Below are 19,422 nucleotides of genomic sequence, written 5' to 3' on the forward strand. Positions count from 1 at the left end.
GGTGGGCTGCCGAGGCGGGGCCTCAGACGCACCAAGGAGACACACGAAGAAGACACGATAGTGCTTCCCGTCGGAGCGGGAAGCCATTTTGAAGGAAGCCACGTGCGATAGATTCCGGATCGGGAGTCTGTGGCTGGAACCAAAGGACAAACCGTTTTAACTAACAGGGATTTGCTTCGCAAAGACAACGGGCAAGTGTTCCTTCTCTCTCTATCCAACACGTGAAATGTCAGCGGTTCCCGAAACAGGGAAGCCTGCAGACTTTGAGTGACTCTTATACCCAATTGGACTCAGTATCCCCTAGACAACGATAGAGCTCATTTTTGATTGATTATTACTACACCTGTGCTTTAGATTGAGTTTTGACGATGTATATGATCTGAATGTTTTGTATTAACCATACGTTTGTGCCCCTTTATAAATAAAAACGTTTGAAAATAGTAGCACCAGGCTTCAGCGGACCTACCGTAGATTCCGGACTACAGAGCGCACCTGATTAAAAGCCGCTGGCTCTAATTTTAGAAATAAAATCAATTTTTTAATTGTAAAGGCCGCACCGGATTTTAGGCCGCACCGGATTTTCGGCCGCAGGTGTCCCACGTTGTAATATGAGATATTTACACAGAAAGATATTACATGTGAGGATTTTTTAACTTTTAATTAAATCCATATGGTAACAAAAACAAATACATATTGCAAATGCTTTTTTTCGAACCGTGCCCGTAACGCGGCTACTTTTAAATACGTTGCGTATACTTCTTTACTGAACAACATTCCAATATCTCCTAACGACTGGTAAAAAATATATATACTACAGCCTACCAGGAAAAGTTATTGATCACCTTTAACTTAAAAGCAGCGTTTTCGCTCAGATCCAAAGCCGCTCGCGTAATGCGCTCCCCCCCTCCTTTCCGTTTATCGCAAACGGCATTTAAAAGCAGCGTTTTCGCTCAGATCCAAAGCCGCTCGCGTAATGCGCTCCCCCCCTCCTTTCCGTTTCATCGCAAACCGGCATTTTCCCACAAGACACCGCGAAACCGGGTGTGACGTCATAGCATCCCGCGATGTAGTACAGAAAACATATAGTTAAAACCTAACTTTAACTAGAAAATGAATTACTAAGCGAAAATATTATAAACTAAGTATGCCATAAGGCAGCACAATGCTTCGAGTGTTTTCCATGTTGATGAGGGTGAGTACAAATGACTGATTTACAATAATTTAATTGTGAAAGTGCGCTTGATTTATCGTACAATTTCATTGGACCTCTGTGAACTACTCATCAATTTTATTGGTCTACTGTTATGAGGCAAAATGTTTACGAGGCGGCATGAAAAAAATCATGCATTAGCCGCTTCGGATTATTGGCCGCAAAGTTCAAAGCTGTTCAAAATGTGGGAAAAAAGTAGCGGCTTAAAATCCGGAATCTACGGTATCTATCTTTGCTGGTAAGTCACCCGGTTACTGGGGAACATAACAGTATATGCACAATGATCACTGGTTAAAATATCTTTCTCATTATCAATTTGAGTTACACCCATAACAAATATTTCTTCAGAACTTACATAATAGGCTAGTTAAAGAATTTTTGTGCCTTCATTAACTGAAGCTTACCCAACACCTAATTCTTGAGATTATGTATTGTTGAGCAATCATGAATTAACTGGAGAGTCGACATTTGATCCTTCTGAATAGCAATATTAACTGGACATCTGATATTCTGTTCAGACAACAGTTTAAGTGACTGTTCCATAGAGCTGAATTTTCAATATAATGCTTCTGGCTGAGAGTGGATTCCACCTTGACTGCTATCAGAGAAGCTACTCAAGCTATTTGATAAGAGGGTTCCATGGCAACCTACACCCTGGGTTATTGAGCAGTTAAATTACAACAAAATACAACCTGCCACACCAGTCTTTATAAAGTGCAGAAACAGTGAATTAAATACCTTTTCACTAACTGAAGCAAAACCCTTAGTTGGGTGTTCGGTCCGCATGTCAAACACGTGGAATTTCCCCTCTAAGGAAGTGGCCACCAGCTTATTCATAGTGATATCTTTTCGGTCAAATTCAACAGAACAAACCTGTAAAAGGAGTTAAATGTCTGTGTTGAAATAAAAGTTTATTCTAACATCACAGGAGTTACATATTAAGCTCCCAGGTTTTGATTTTGCAAATTCCTAAGACTTTATAACACAGGAGGACAACTGGTCCATGAAACCTATGCTGGCTCTCAGAGTTATCCCCTCAATCCCATTTCCCAGCCTTTTTCTCTGTAACCTGTATTTTCTCACATGTCCATGAAATCCATCCTGACTTTCCAATCCTACACAATGAGTAAATTACAGTGGCACATGTTTGAAATGTACAAAGGAACTGGAGCACTCAGGAAATCCAGGCAGCTAAAAGGATAAAATGCAAACTCCACAGAGACAGAACCAAAGGTCAGAATTGAACATGACAAAAAGCAGCACTAACTGCTGCATCACACCAATTTAATCATGGAATTAATGGAAAATGCATGAGAATTTTCTTCCTCAAAAATACTTAAAAATGTGTTCTAACAAATTCATTTAACACTAGCACAAAGATATGGCATAGGGATATTAGAAACAAAGCAACTAAACATGGCCTTGTCTCAAGTATTGGTTCTCAACAAATCTCAAATGGCCTTTATGGGAAGGGTCTATGCACAGAATATGAAGTTGCCCTGCTTCGCTTTTCCAGCATTTACTACAATTAGAAAGAGATGCTCTTGGTCAATGCACTGAATTAAAGTTCCTTTTCAGTTTCCAGAGCACTGCAAAGAATGAAGCATTAAAGACACTATTAACTTTCAGTGTACTCTGCTGAAAACAGTTTACAAAGTCCATCAATCTGAAAAGTCACTCTGGACATCAAATCTCTTGTCAGTTGATTTTCTTGTTGCAAATAGCAGGAAGTGTGAAGTTTCTATCCTCCCCTGGGCCCTGGAGGACGAAATGTGGTGAATAGAAGTGCTGCCAAAAACCGAGCAATTAATGTGCAGTTAGCAAAAGAAATGAGAGATGGAGATATTAAAAGGTAGGAGGAAAAAAGGGGCAGTTTGGCATAACATCAAGAGCTAAAGGACCTGTTCCTGTGTTTTACTGTTCTAAAAGTTTATTTCTAAATAAACCATGAAACCTCACATATTTTTCTTCCAACAACCTGCTAGTATTTGTGTAGAAAGCATGTATACAAACATGTAGCTATTATTTTCCACTCCATAAGGAAAACATTCTTGGGAGTTTACACAGATATAAAATTACATTTGTTCTTTACCCCATTCCTGATGTTCTTCTCCCACCGGAGTGACATCATTCTTAGGTCAAATAGCTTGATATCTCCATTGTCATATCCTGCACACACACACCGCTCCTGTTGATTGTATGCATGACCTGTCCAAGAAGGCACAAAAGAATTTGAGTGTACTTAAAAACATGAACTCAACTTGTACACCTTTTCAATGAGGAATTTAATTAAGACTTACAGTTCTTCAAGATAGAGAAAATTCTAACTATGGGGCAACCATATATGCTGGATGGGGCATTGTACACCTGGCAAACAATATCCTGAGATGGTTCCATATCTCAAGAAACCTGTCCTTGCCAGCTGGTCAGATTCACTGGGGAGTTGTGGGTCCAGGCTAGACTGCAGTATGGAAGCCTACAACTCCTCCATCTATGTATATGAAGTCAGTAAAGTCTGAACTTGGTGCACCACCCATCCGCCAAGAACTGTATATAGACCATAAGATTTAGGAGCCAAATTAGGTCATTTGGCCCATCAAATCTGCTCCACCATTTCATCACAGCTGATCCAATTCCCTCTCAGCCCTAATCTCCTGGCTTCTCTCAGTAACCCTTCATGCCCTGGCTAATCAAGAACCTAGCAATCTCTGCTTGAAATATACCCAATGACCTGGCCTCCACAACTACCTGTGGCAACAAATTTCACAGATTCACTATCTCTGGCTATAGAAATTCCTTTTCATCTCCATTCTAAATGGACATCCCTCTATTCTGAGGCTCTGCCCTCTGGTCCTAGACTCCTCCACCATAGGAAACATCCTCTCCACATCCACTCTATTGAGGTCTTTCAACATTCAATAGGCTTCATTGGATCCTCCCTCATTCTTCTGATTTCCAGTCAGTACAGGCCCAGAGCCACCAATCAGTCCTCTTATGGTAACCCTTCATTCCGGGACTCATTCTTAAAAACCACCTCTGAACCCTCTCTAACGTCAGCACATCTTTTCTTAGATAAGGGGCCCAAAACTGCTCACAATACTCCGTGAGGCATTACTAGTGCCTTGTAAACCCTCAATATTACGTCTTTGCTTTTAAATTCTAGTCCTCCTGAAATGAATGCTAACATTGCATTTGCCTTTCTTACCACAGATTCAGTCTGCAAATCAACCTTTAGGGCTCCCAAGTCGCTTTGCACCTCAGATTTTCAAATTTTCTCTCCATTTATAAAATACTCTACTCTTTTATTTCTCCTACCAAAATGCATGACCATACACTTCCTGACATTGTATTCCTTCTGCCACTTCTTTGCCCATTCTCCTATCTATGTCCTTCTCCAACCTCTCTGCTTCCTCAACATTACCTACCCCTCCATCCATCTCCCTATCATCCAAAAACATGGCCACAAAGCCATCAACTCACAAAAAATGCTGAAGGAACTCAGCAGGCCAGGCAGCATCTATGGAAAAAAAGTACAGTCAATGTTTTGGGCCGAAACCCTTCTGCAGGACTGGAGAAAAAATGCTGAGGAGTAGATTTGAAAGGTGGGGGAGGGGAGAGAGAGGGAGTCCCATCAACTAATCATTGACATATAACATAAAAAGCAGTCCCAACACAGACCCCTGTGGAACACTATAAGTCACCAGCACAGACCCCTGTGGAACACTACAAGTCACCAGCAGCCAAGCTGAAAAAGCTCCCTTTATTCCTATTCATCGCCTCCTGCCAATCAGCCAATACTCTATCCATGCTAGTAGTTTTCCTGCAATACCAAGGGCTCTTAACTTGTTAAGCAACCTCATGTATGGCACCTTGTCAAAGGCCTTCTGAAAATCCAGGTACACATCATCCACTGATTCTTCTTTGTCTATTCTGCTTGCTATTTCTTCAAAGAACTCCAGCAGATTTGGCAGGCAAGATTTTCCCCTACTCAGAGTATCCTGAAATTACATTCTAAACAATCGACTCCAACATCTTCCCAACCACTGAGCTCAGATTAACTGGCCTAAAATTTTGTTTCTCCTGCCTGTCCCCCTTCTTGAGTAGTGGAGTGACATTTGAAATGCTCCAGTCCTCTGGAACAATGCCAGAATATATTGATTCCTGAAGGATCATTACTAATGCCTCCAGAACCTCATCAGCCACCCCTTTCTGAACACTGGGGTGTAGACCATCTGTTCCAGGTAATTTACCTTCAGACTTTGTTTCCCAAACCCCTTCTCTTTAGTAATGGTTTTTGCCCCCAACACAAATTTCCAGCATACTGTGTCTTTGACAGTAAAGACTGATGCAAAACACCTACTCAGTTTGTCCGCCATTTCCTATCTACCATTATTACCTCTCCAGCATAATTTTCCAGCAGTCCAATATCTACTCTCGTCTGTCTTTTACTCTTTATATACCTGAAGAAACTTTTGGCATCTATTTAATATTATTGGAATATGAAGGTAAGCTAGCCAACTTTTCTCTCTTTATGACTTTTTTTTAAGTTGCCTTCTGTTGGCTTTTAAAACTTTCCAATCCTCTAACTTCCCATTTTTGCTCTACCATTACCCTCTCATTGATTTTTATGCTGGTTTTGATTTCCCTTGTCAACCACAGTTGCTTCATCCTACCTTTAGAAAGCAACTTCTTCATTAGGTTGTATCTGTCCTGCGCCTTGTGAATTGCTCCCAGAAATTCCAGCCATAGTTGCTCTGCTGTCATCCCTGATAGTAACCTCTTCTAATCTACTTTGGCCAGCTCCTCTCTCATGCCTCTGTAAGTCCCTTTACTGATACATCTGACTAGCTCCTCCCTCTCAAATTGCAGGGTGAATTCTATCATATTACTATTCCTGCCCTCCTTTGTCTTAAGCTCTCTAATCAATCCCAGTTTATTGCACAACACCCAATCCAGAATAGTTGATCTTCTATTAGGCCCAACCAAGGGTTGCTCTAAAAAGCTATCCCATAGGCATTCTACAAATTCCCCCTCTTGGGATTCAGCACCAATCCAATTATCCCAATCAACTTACATATTGAAATGTTCTATGACATTGTCCTTTCGGCAAACCCTTTCTGTCTCCCATTGTAATTTGTACCCACATCCTGACTATAGTTCAGATGCCAATACACATCTCCCATCAGACTGCTTCTTAGCTCTTCCCACAAGGATTCTATACCCTCCGATCCTATGTCACGTCATTCAAAGGACGTGATTTCATTTTTTACCAACGGAGCCACCCCACTCCCTCTGCCTACTTGCCTGTCCGTTCAATACATGTATCCTTGGAATGTTAAGCTCCCAGCTATAATCTTCCCTCAGCCACAAAATCTAAACCACTGCCCCTTGCACCAGTTCCTCAACCAGATATTTATTTACCAAATGCCCCTATTCTTACCCTCATTGGCATGTGGCACAGACAGCAATCCAGAGGTTATTACCCAAGCAGCCCTGCTTTTCAGCTTTCAACCTAGCTCCTTAAAATCTCTCTTCAGGACCTCCTCGCCTTTCCTTCCTGTCATTGATACCAATGGGTACCAAGACTTCTGGCTGCTCACCCTCTAGAATGCCATGGACCAGAACAGAGACATCCCTGACCCTGGCAACTAGGAAACAACATACCATTCACGTGTCTCCATCACGCCCACATAAATTCATCTCTATTCTACTAACTATGGAAACTCCCATCACTACTGCAGTCCTTTTCACCTCTCTTCTCTTCTGAGCCACGGCACCACTCCCCCACTCCTCAACAGCATCCAAAACAGTGTACTTATTGAGAGGAACATCCACAGGGGTACTCTGCACTGGCTTCCCATTTCCCCTTCCTTCTCCTAGCCATTACCCAGTTATGTATGCAAAATGTTGCCATTTCCACCCACAACTGGTGCTTGTAAACTGAAGCATATATTTGCTTTATTACTGAACATTTAGCATTTTAGTAGTATAAAGAATTTTTAAAAATGAAGAATTTATCTGAACTCCTAAATCTATGTATCTGTTATCTTTTAGATGCATATCATATTTTTTTTACTGAGTTAAGTATTGTATGTAAGTAGTTTTGCTACAACAAGTGTATGGGACATTGGAAAAAAAGTTGAATTTCCCCATGGGGATGAATAAAGTATCTATCTATCTATCTAATATATACAGTACACTTGCCAGCATACAGCACCTGGTGTTCTTCAGGTTTGAAGAACTTCATTGTATTCATTTTTTTTTAAAAAGGTGCATGAAAGCTCTTTGATGATGATAACAGATCCATGGTAATAAACGCATATGTGTTTCTGTTTATGGTCGAATACATGCAGTGATTATTTATAGCCAGCTATGATCTCACTTCACTGAGCAACCTACGTTCTTCCTTGGCTCCTTTCCCCACCCAATATGCTCACTCTTAATACAGCTAGTAAGATTAATAGATTATTTTACTCAATACTCCTACATTCAAATTTAAATGCTGGAAAGGACAAAGAAATAAATCAACTTGACTCATGACAAAATTAACTTCTAGTGCTACTCTTTTAGGCCCGTGCACATGGCCATCTGCTGTGTAATTCTTAATCCTTTTCACAGAACTGCAGAATGAAACAGGACAGGAAGGGAACATTTGATCTATTGTGTCAGTGCCTTTTCATATCTGTAATCTTACTGATTGCCATTTATTTATTTATGTGGCTTTGAAGTAAATACCTTAATGCAGAAACAATGGTAACAAACTGATCAATGGTAAACAAACAGAATGGGGAGAAAACAGTAAATAACCTGAATGCAACTTCTATGGAAAATAAGCTCAGGAAGACTTAAATCACACAGAACTGAGCCAGAAGAATGCAACAACACAGCAAAACAAATGTTTTTCATCAAAATGCATAAAGCATTAAAACAAAAGCTAAGTTGAACAGAATCACAGAACTGATGGGAATAGATCATCAGATCTATTCTAAGATCAATAGATAGTCAGAGGCTTTTTCCCAGGGATGAAATGGTTGCCACAAGAGAAGAACACAGGTTTAAGGTGCTGGGGAGTAGGTACAGACGAGATGTCAGGGGTAAGTTTTTTGTTCAGAGTGGTGAGTGCGTGGAATGGGCTGCCGGCAACGGTGGTGGAGGCAGATACGATAGGGTCTTTTAAGAGACTTTTAGATAGGTACATGGAGCTTAGTAAAATAGAGGGCAATAGTTAAGCAAGTAATTTCTATGGTAGGGACATGTTCAGCACAACTTTGTGGGCAGAAGGGCCTGTATTGTGCTGTGGGTTTTCTACGTTTCTATCAGAACACCAACTGTTCTCATTGTAAAATACTGCGAAATTTTGCACAAAGACTAAAGTAGATTTTTAATGTCCTATGCCATAATCACTTACTAGCAAACTCTGATCTTAAATAAATTAATTTATACTCAAGCCCAGTATGCATCAAAATTATTAATTTTAAAAGTACAATAAAAATATGTTTATTAAAATACATATGATAAAACAGCTTCCAATCCTCAGCAGCTTACTAACTGCAAATTTTGGGCTCTTAAACATGTGCAATATTGATTTAAAAGTTTATATTCTGCCTATGACATTCTTTAATATGATTGACTGTTTAGCTTGCTTGATTACATCCTAGTCCCTGGATATCAGCAACTCCAGTGAACAGATACCCAAATGCAATGCAACAGGTAAAGGTTGCCCCACAGAGAACACGGGGCCTTGCGAGAGAACTTCTTTAGACATTAACAGTAAGCACAACTATTTCATTGCAATATTTCTGCAACATTCACAGACTCAGGGTCTTGGACTATACTTTTTTTTGTGTGACAGTATTTTAATGCTATCTTATATGTGCTATATTTGACTTGTGCTGTGTGTGATTGTTGGTACTATGTTTTGCACCTTGGCCCTGGAGTAACGCTGTTTCATTTGGCTGTATTCGTGTATGGTTGAATGACAATTTAATTTGAACTTGCCAGCTGCAACACATGTATGATTAATCCCCATTCTCCCAGAGCACACCAGAAAAAAAAAGTGAAACTTGCGGGCATTCCTTGCAGCCAGTCTGAGAAAGTGCAATAAGATTTGTCTGCTACTTTGATCAAAATGTTCACCTAATTTAATCCTAATGAGTTAAAATAAGAGCAGAGACATAAACAAACCTCAGAACCTCAAGAAGTAATTTCTCTCTTAAGTTTTGATCTGGAAGAGAAAAACTGGCAGAAGCATTGGCCAATAATTGCTCAGTAATGACATTTACAAGAAAAATATTATGAAACATTAACAGAGATTTATTGACATATGACATTGGATTAAACCAAAGACTTAAAAAGCTGTATTTACAAATGAAACAGATTGATGTAGCAAGTCCAATCACAAACAAGAGAAAATCTATAGATGCTGGAAATCCAAGCAAGACACGCAAAGTGCTGGAGGAAATCAGCAGGCCAGACAGCTTCTATGGAAAAGAGTAAATAGTCATCGTGTTGGGCCAAGACCCTATATCAAGACTTAAGTCGTGTAACAAGTGACCCCTTCTCATAGAACCATAGAGTTATACAGCACAGAAATGGCCCTTCAATCGACTTGTACAGTTTGACCAAGGCGTCTTCCTGAGCTAGTTGCATTTGAAAATATCCCTCTAAATTTCCTAACCTATCCAAACGTCTATTCAATGTTGCAATTGTATCTGCCTCTACAATTTATTTTGGCAGCAAATTCCATATATCTTCCACCCTCTGCATGGAAAAACTTGCCCCTCAGAATTACTTTAAATCTTTCTTCTCTCTCCTTAACCCTGTATCCTCGGGCTTTAGACTAACGTAGCTAGGGGTGAAAGATAATCACCATCCACCTTAGCTATACCCCTCGGATTTTATAAATTCCTCAGCCTCTTCTACACCAGGGAAAACTCAGAATCTATGGATTGTAAGTTCCCCAAATTCAGAAAACACAACACATGCAAACAACATCTGCTTTTAAAAGTCACAGTGAAACGCAGAAAACAAAGTCAATTTGATGATGAATGAATCTTAAGGAATGAATATAAAAGTAATACAATCTTTTGTGAAGGACATCCACAAATTCAAAATTGGGTCGACGATTTTTCATTTGATGTAAATATGGAATGCTGCATTCTCTTGGTTATTCAATCACTCTACAATCCTCTCAGTAGACTAAGAAAATATAGGCTTAGATGAGTGGTTCCAATATAGTCATAAACAAAACATACCGAATGCCACAGTCCAACAATCCCGTTGGTTATCTCCATCTGCAGGCTGCATATTGGCTACAGGAGTGTCTTTTTGTCTGGGATCCCAGACTTTTACCATTCCTTTAAAAAAAAAGCACAAAACATAATAAATGTAATTTAACATGTAACAGATACAAACAGGCAATATTATCTACAGCCAGCATCTAGAATACAATGTGGGCTTCATGTTGTCAATAACTTCCAGGTGAGAAAATTTGACTCGTTCCTCACAGCAGCCTGCAAATATATGTGCTATCCTCACTCAAACATCAACACCCCAAGTGCAAGACAAGACACTGATTCAAACATTGAGAACATCACACTGAATTCTAACCAATAGGATGCCAATAACTATACACACACTTTCCGGAAGGGATTAAGAGGCAAATCAAAAAAATGGGACTGTTCATTATCTATAAGCCCCAGAATACAAAGACCAGTTGTAGCACATAATTACCACCATAGTCAACAGAAACAATCCAAGACAGTGGTAAGTATGATACCTTGCACTGCCTTTATTCGTACTAATGTCTATTTCTTAATCGATAAAGGTAGAGCATGTACATCAAGTTGCTGATCTTATATTCTTAATTTTCATTTATCCAGTATTGAGAAAAAGCATCAGGTTGGCCACCTTGGAGAAAATAGTAAATATAGGGAAAATAGCTTTGATGATTAGATTGTCAAGAACTTCATATTGACAACAGTCTGCAATTGGAGGCCCTCAAAATTGTGAGAGCTTATATAATTAATGAGAAACTGTTTGAAGCGGTAGGAGGATCAGTAATCTGAAAACACATATTTAAAATAACCAGCAACAAATCTAAAGGGGAAAGGAGAGGAATTACTTTGCACAGTAAACAGCTGTAATCTGGAATGCAGTGCCTGAAATAACTCTCAAAGAGGAGTTAGATAAAAACTGGAAGAAAAAAGCTTTCAGGTTAAGAAAGCAAGATGTTTCTGGTGCTCTTTCAAAAATCTGGCATAAGAAATGGAGTGAATAGCTTCTTTCCATGTAATATTTTTCTATGATAAGAACCACATTATTTCTAAACTTTCAAATACCAATGTATAAAAGTTTCAAGATATGACACCTAAGCAAATGCATGTTAATAGATTCAATTATTACACTAGTGCAACAGACTGCAGAAAATGGATCGGGAAACACAAATAAGGAACAATTTAAATGCAGTTTACCATCCCTGCTGCCAGTAACCACTTCTGGAGCTCCTTCCCCAATTCCCAAGCCTCCTACTCCATCAATGCTGTTTATAATCTCCTTGTGAGCTTTTACTGAGTAGACTGGCGATTCTGGAGCCTCTAGATTCCTGAATAAATCAAATCAGAAAAGTGAGTAGAGTAAGTATATTTAAAATGAGTAGACTTGATAGTGAACAGAACAGAAACGACCCTGCAGCATTAGTAATCTAGTGAAAAAAAGTTCATACAGCTTACTGCTGTGTAGAATCTGCTCATAGACCCTTGCCTGGATAGTCCTGGTGCAGGATCCACAAGTACAAAAAGGTCAAAATGAGGGAAGTTACATTTATGCTTAATTATAATGAATTCTATGCTTGCTGTCAGGGACATCCAGAAACATTCCAAAACCTAGACAGCTGAGTGACTGACTTTGCTCTCATGGGTGTCCTCAGATTAATTTACAGAGCTTGTTCTAGCTTGCCCATGTAACTTAATTGTATCACAAGTTCCTGACAACATGCTGAGTAGGTAAAGAATGTTCTTAAGTATAACATCCAAACCACTTAAAGGCAAGGAATGAGGAATCCATGCAGCAAGTACAATCTCAACTCAACAAAATCAAGAACACTATGTTTGTTTTGTACAAATGAATAGTTTAACTACACCATAACATGTTCTACAGTTTAAATGATTACCTAGTCAAGAAATACTGATAAACTTTGAAGTACATTTAGTATCATACACAGCACCAACTACCACAGGGCACCATTCTTGGAATTTGGAACATTTGAATGGACTTATCTTGTGTGATTCTATGCTGAAATGAGCCTCAAAAGCATCAAAAACACATTTGGTAGCAAGTTATCAGAACCTGCCTACAAAGTACAGGTTGCTCATTTTATTTATAAAATGTAAAAATCAGAATTCAGGAACATAGAATAGGCCTCTGGATAACTCAAGCCTGTTTAAGCATTCAATTACATTGAAATTGGAATTATGTTATTATTGTCATGTGCACCGAGACAGAGTGAAGAAGATATCTTGCATACTGTTCACACTGATCAAATCACTACACTGTGCACAGAGTAGAACAAAGTAAAACAATAACAATGCAGAATAAGGTGTGATATCTATAGAGGAAGTGTGGTGCAGGTAAACAATAAAGTGCAAGATGGTAACAAAGTAGATTGTAAGGTCAAGAGTCCATTGTGCTGCAGAACCATTTAATAGTCTTGGTAAGGGTTGATGGCACATGTCAAGTTTCTTCAGCCTCTTGAAGTAGAGATGTCAGGGTGAGGTCTTGTGGCAATGGCCTCTATGTAGTTGGACCATGACAGGATATTGGTGACTTTCACTCCTAGGAACTTGAAGCTCTCAATTGCAACACCATTGATTTATGCACTGCCTCCCTTCCTGAAGTCAATGACCAGCTCTTTTGTTTTGCTGACATTGAGGTTAAAGGTTTTTGTCATGTCACCATGTTACTAAACCTCAATATCTCCATCCTGTACTCCGACTCATCGTTATTTGAGATACAGCCCACTGCAAACTTGTAGATGGAGTTGGAGCAGAATTTGGCCATACAGTCATGAGTGTACATAGGGGCTGAGGACGCAACCTTGTGTAGCACCAGCTTTCAGAATAATCATGTTGTTGCTGCCTATTCTTACTGATTGCAGTCTATCAATTGTGAAGTCTATTGCAGAGGGAGATACTGACTATCAGGGTCTAGAATTTGGTGATGAGTTGCATGGAATTATAGTGTTAAAGGCAGAGTTTAAGGCCATAGCTACATTTTACATTTCTGCTCCAAAGTTTTTGTTTGTATATAGCTTACATAAACTTTAGTTTATCTGGTTCTGATAAAAAGTCATTGATGTACCATGTTAATTTCATTTCTCTCCCCACAGTTGGTACCTGGCCTGCTGACTAGTTCTTGCAATTTTTTTTTCAAATTACATTCAGTTATTAAGGTTTAATCAATATCAATTTTAAAAAACAGTTTTAAAAAGACAAAGTTAATATCTATTATGTATTTATCGATGATCACAGTTGAAGCATATAATTGAATTTTTCCTCCAACTAATATGGAGAAAATTCAATCCATTGAATGATGAACAAATACTAATCGAGTTTTATCAGAGAGTTTAGAATTTAGATAAATACTGCTATGGTGGCCAGGTAAATTGCCTCACAAATTTCAAAATAACTTCATACAATATTTCATTGATAATGTTCAGAAATGCAGTAATTTCAATAAAAATATTTCTCACTCCTCTTCCAAAATTAGAACACACACAAAAAAGCCCTTACCAAATATTGAGGTTTCCCTCAAAGTCTCCTGTAGACAGATAACGTTGCTGCAAAGAGGCAGCTCCAAAGGTGCCACATTTTATGGGTTTTGATTTCTCAATCTGAAATTAGACATATTTCTCATGTTATAAAAATTAGCAATAATTTTCCAATTACAGGATTCAAGAGTAGGGTTTCAAAGAAACTGAGATATTAGAGACAATTATTCAAGGAATAACTTTTAATGCATTAGCAAAATCTATAACTTGGCATATTTTTAAACTGATGATAAACATGAGCAGAAGGTAGCCTTTCTGTCGGGGAGTTAGAGACAGAAAAAGAAACTTTTGGAGGAATTCACTGGCCAAGAAGCATTGGGGGTGGGGGTGGGGAGTAGATCAATAAATAGCCATCCCTTTCCTTTTATAGATGCTGTTTGACACACTGAGTTCCTCAGATTCTGTTATGTTTGTGGTACTGGGAAGCCAGGTGACTGTGAATAACACACACTAGAGACAGAGAAGTAAAGAACAAATGTGCTACACTACACACACACACACAAACCAGCCACAAAACTATTAACATTCAATGGAGTAATCATCAAATTCAACTAAAATCTTCTGTCTAAACTAGAGAAAGAGGGTAGACAGCCTCTATTCCCAGATGTAATCCTGGAGATTATTCTGCCCCATGTGCTGAGGGTTAATCACTAAACTAGAGATTCAATCTGTTTGGAGGCTGCCTGTTCCAGTGAGGGTACTGACTAACTGTGGATGACACGAAAGTCATTTTATCTCTTGGTGGTGTATTGAAAGATCTTGGCTTGGGTGTTGCATTATCAGTAGGGGGCATCTCAGAAAGCACAGATAGTGGAACATTGGTTGTGTCATTTGATCTTAATGGGGGTTCTACAGTCATTATTTCAGAATCCTGTCCCATTTCTACAACTGGATGTGGATTGGTCAGTTGTTGTGTTGGTTTTCAGTTGCCTCAGAAGTGGGCAACAGCTGATCAACATGCCTTCTCCAGATGTTGTGGTTACTAGTTTCCATTGTGTATGATGCAGGACCAGTTTGTAACACCACCATCGCAGGTATCTGCTTTGTTCCAGAGATGTAGTTCCAGGCAAGTATCTCTCTCCTGCTGTGAAGCTTCTGTATTTTGCTGTGGCACACCTCTCTTCTTGGGTTTTCTGTTCGTTTAGCACAGTCTGTTTTGTGTTTGGGGGTCTAAGCAGATCAAACAAGGTTCAAAGCTGTCTTTTCATCAGTGAAGTGACTGAGCCATTTCAGTGGTGGCATGAGGTGTGTTGCAGTACGTCAGCAATAAAGTGCTAAGACACTGGCTGAGCAATCCACTTCCCACTGAAGTCGAGGGTTTGTTCCATTGTTTGTACAGATCATTTATTAATATCTTTCAGATGTAGTGCTCTTCATGATGGCAGCCTGGGGCCATTTGCTGTGTGCATCCATTACGACCAAGAACATGTGACCTTCTACAGGTCCTACATAATCAATGTGAATCATCTGCCATGGTTCTTCAGGCGATTCCCATGGGTGTAAAAGTTGAGGAACATTTCTCACTCACTGACAATAGGGCATGCTTTTGTATTCTCTTCAATGGTTACATCCAGTCCTGGTCACCAGAAGTAGGCACATACAATTTCTTTTGCCAGTTTTCAGCTTGCAGCTCATCAAGCACTTTCAGTCTGGATAGCCTATCAGCATTTGAATGGTGCTTGGATCTCCTGTGATCTACTGTTTGTCGTACTGATGTGCGGATAGTAACAGAGGCCAACATGACATTCAATTAGTAACCAAGGAAGGCATGCCCACATGTGGACCAAAATCTGACATCAAGGAGCAATGATCTGTCAGTAGTGTAAATCATCAACCAAAAAATAATTCATGGAATTTCATATCTCCAAAGACAACTGAAAGTGCTTCCTGCTAATCTGGGCATAGCGGCTTTCTGCTTTGCTTAATGCCTTTAACGTCAAAGCGACTGGATGCTCTTCCCTCGATGGTATGCATGGGATACCTGCCCCCACACCACAGGGTGATGCGTCGCTGGCCAACTATATGGGTAATGATGGCTTGAAGTGTTTGAGCGCTTCAGAATGTGACAAAGCTGTTTTGGCCTTTTAAAAAGCCTCCTCACAATAATCTGACTACTGTCAGTGTGTTGATTTACTTAAAAGCTCATGAAGTGGTTCAATGTGCTAGCTAGATTAGGAACAAACTTTATATCGTATGCTGGTAGTCCTAAGAAAGATCTTAATTGACTTACTTTCTGTGGTCACGGAGTCTCCATGATTCACTTCTTCTTTGATGGTACCAAGTAAAGCCCAGAGTTGTCAATCAAATGGTCAAAAATATTGAATTTAAGTTTGAAAGAACTCAAATCTTTTAGTCCAAGTTTTGTAGGTGCTCACACTCATTTTCCCAGTACTGAATAAGTCATCCAAATAACATTGCATCTATCAACCTGCTCAGGATCTGTTCCATTGCTCAATGAAAAAGTGCGAGAGCCGAGGTGATGTCAAATGGAAGCCTTTGGTACATGAATGTTCCTTTGTGAGTCACTATGGTCAACAGTTCCTGTGACTCTGGCTTCCCATGCAACCGCAAATACACTTGACACAAGTCAATCTTGCTAAATGTCTGTCCTCTGGCCAATCCTGCAAAAGATTATCAATGAGAAGAAGAGGGTATTGTTCAGCTGTAAGAACAGAGTTAATGGTTACCTTGAAATCTCCACAAATCCTTAAAAGACCAACCCCTTTTAGTACAGGAACTACTGGAGTTGCCCCTTTACTTACACACACTGGTTCCAATAGCTTACTCTGGACAGACTTTCCAATTCAGCCTCTAGCTTTTGTTTGAGAGAGTACGGAACTGGTCTTGCCTTCAAGCATTTGGATGTTTATCGGCCAGCTTAGCAGTGATTTCTTTTATACTGCCCAGTTCACTGTTGATTATTTCTGTGTGTTTCTTCAATACCTCTTGTAGACCAGTGCTCCCACCAATCAAGTGCACTTCACATCAGTTGAGTTTGAGCTGCTCCAACCACAATCGGCCCAGAACCACTGGATAACAACCTTTAAACTTGTACAGTGGATGTTTCTTACTCTGTTCATTAATCTCCACCTTAACATGTACTACTCCCCTCACTGGAACAGCCTCACCATTGAAAGTCTCTAAAGTCAACCTTGCCCCTACTGGGGTGAGATGTTGCAATTTGTCCTTGTAAATTGTGTCTGACACCAGCAATACTGCAGCACTCGTGCCTACTGCATTCTCACTATGGCCCCACCCAATCGTAGGGTCACCCAACAGCCATTTTTGTGTCCTGAAACTGAAAAAAAAACATTTAACCACAGACTGAGAGTCACTCAGTTCGTCCTTAGTATGCTTCATCTTATTCACGTTTCTTTTTGTTTTGCTTCCAAAAACTATTTTACTATATTAGTCTTTTTTAAGTTGACAGTGTCTTTTTACTTTTACAGGTGCATTCAATATGTCCTTGTTTGCTACACCCTCATACCAGTGTTCTTTTGCCAAATGACCAGTTTTGTCCTAACAGTTACAGTACACTGATTGCCCATTCTTAAGGTCAGTAGAAACTTTACGAACTTGGGAAGATGCATTTAACAGCTGTGTTTCTTTAGCTGCCATCTCCATAGATATAGGACAGGGGCATATATCTCAACTGCCTTCTGCCTGTCTTCTGTAGGCAGATGTTTCTGGATTGTCTCACTAGGCAGACCACATACAAATAACACTTCATTCAGGGACTGCCATAAACTGAAATAGCTCTTGATTCCTTTTATGAAATCTAAAGCTCTTAGCAATAACCAATGGTTTATGTGAATAGTGGTCCTTTAAGACTTCATATTCTCATAATGCTTATCGCCAGGCTTAGCAGGTTGCACCAGACTGCGCATAAATCAAATGTTTTTTTTACCCATCACAGTCAGAAAAGTTGGAACACGAATATCATCTGACATTTGATTTGCCAATGCAAAATATTCACATCTTTCACACCATGAACTCCACTGCTCCATCGTTTCGTCACACGGCCCCACACTTAATTGTCGCCATTTTCAAACACGATCATTTTCCAGAAAAGTTAACCAGCCTTATCCATCTCTCTTTCTCCCCCACTTTTACTTGTTTTACTTAACCGTCTCGTTCTCTCCCCTCGGATTCTTCACTCATCACGCGTCTGCCGCCGTTTATTTCGTGCCTTTTCGTGCAAAACAATAAATATCGCTTAAGGACGTCACGCCGTCGCCAACTGTTATGTTGTGGTATTGGGAAGCCGGGTGTCCGTTACTAACACACGCGAGAGATAGAGAGGTGAGAAACAAACATGCACCTGTCTGTTTTGCTTGTAAAACATCTACCCAGAATGCCCATTCACATTACGTTCAATTAGACACAGGGAAGTTTGTCAGTAACCTGTAAGCGTCAATATACAAATACTGTACATAAAAGATTCCATCATTCTGCTCCCTCTTGAGCTCCCAGGTTTTGACTCAGTCTCAAAGAAGCAATGGATATAGTCGTAGTTACACAACACGGAAACGCATCCTACAACCCAAATGTTCCATACCAACCAAGAGTCCCTTCTAATCTACTCCCGTTTGGCCGGGCAAATCTTTCATGTCCATGCCCCTGTCCAACTGTCTTTTAAATATGTTCTTATAGCTGCCTCAACCACCATATTCCGGTGGCTGCAGCTAAGACCGAAATTTAATTCGAAATATTAGGGGTGTTTTTTCAAAGAAATAACAAGATACAACTTTAAGTCGTAGATGAGAACTGTAATTAACGAGGCGCTGTCCCGTCTCCATGACAACGGCAGGCCTGGCCGGCTGGTCACCAACCTCTTTCACCAGCACCAGATCCCCGTGAGACACCTCATAAATCTGCATCACGCCCGTGCCCCTGGCGAAGTTGCCCATGCACACGAACTTGGCGCTGCACGGGATCCATTTGCAGTCGAATAGGGTGTAGTTGAGCGACTTCTGGATGTGCGCTATGATTTGCGGCTTCTCCAGCGCCGAGCTCATCGTTATTACTGTCCCTGCGACTGCTCCCCCCTAGGTTCAGGGCCCCGGTCGCGATGCTGCCACCGCGCACGCGCACTGGCCACCGTGCTTTCCGATCCAAACGCCGTTCCGTACCGCAGTCCGCCCTCACTGACAGTGAATGTGCGATGATAAATATCCCCGGGACTCCTTGTAGGAGACTGGAAAATAATAAAGGATAAATTACGTGAGAGAACCAAGAGGAATGGGAGTAAAGGATTGATGTAGGGAGGAATTCTAGAGCTTAAGAACCAATAGCTGAGGTCGGTGGGACTTTGGAAACTATGAAAATGCAAGAGGCACGAATTGGAGGAATTGTGGGCATCACGGAGAGTTTATAGAGATGGGTA

At 40.2% G+C, this 19,422-nt stretch overlaps 1 protein-coding gene across 1 annotated transcript in view; it reads right to left on the bottom strand.

The window, feature by feature from the left end:
* Nucleotides 1–19,112, bottom strand: part of dnaaf10 (dynein axonemal assembly factor 10) — a 43,822-nt gene extending 24,710 nt beyond the window's left edge. Inside the window, exons 1-6 of the mRNA XM_073051247.1 lie at nt 18,869–19,112; nt 13,999–14,099; nt 11,683–11,813; nt 10,465–10,566; nt 3,303–3,418; nt 1,949–2,083 (exon numbers count right to left, since the gene is read on the bottom strand). Coding sequence (XP_072907348.1) covers nt 1,949–2,083; nt 3,303–3,418; nt 10,465–10,566; nt 11,683–11,813; nt 13,999–14,099; nt 18,869–19,054 — 771 coding nt within the window. The 5' untranslated portion in view covers nt 19,055–19,112. The remainder of the gene's footprint in view (nt 1–1,948; nt 2,084–3,302; nt 3,419–10,464; nt 10,567–11,682; nt 11,814–13,998; nt 14,100–18,868) is intronic.
* Nucleotides 19,113–19,422: the final 310 nt, after the last annotated feature.

Source organism: Hemitrygon akajei, chromosome 7, assembly GCF_048418815.1.
Source record: "Hemitrygon akajei chromosome 7, sHemAka1.3, whole genome shotgun sequence".
NCBI lineage: Eukaryota > Metazoa > Chordata > Chondrichthyes > Myliobatiformes > Dasyatidae > Hemitrygon > Hemitrygon akajei.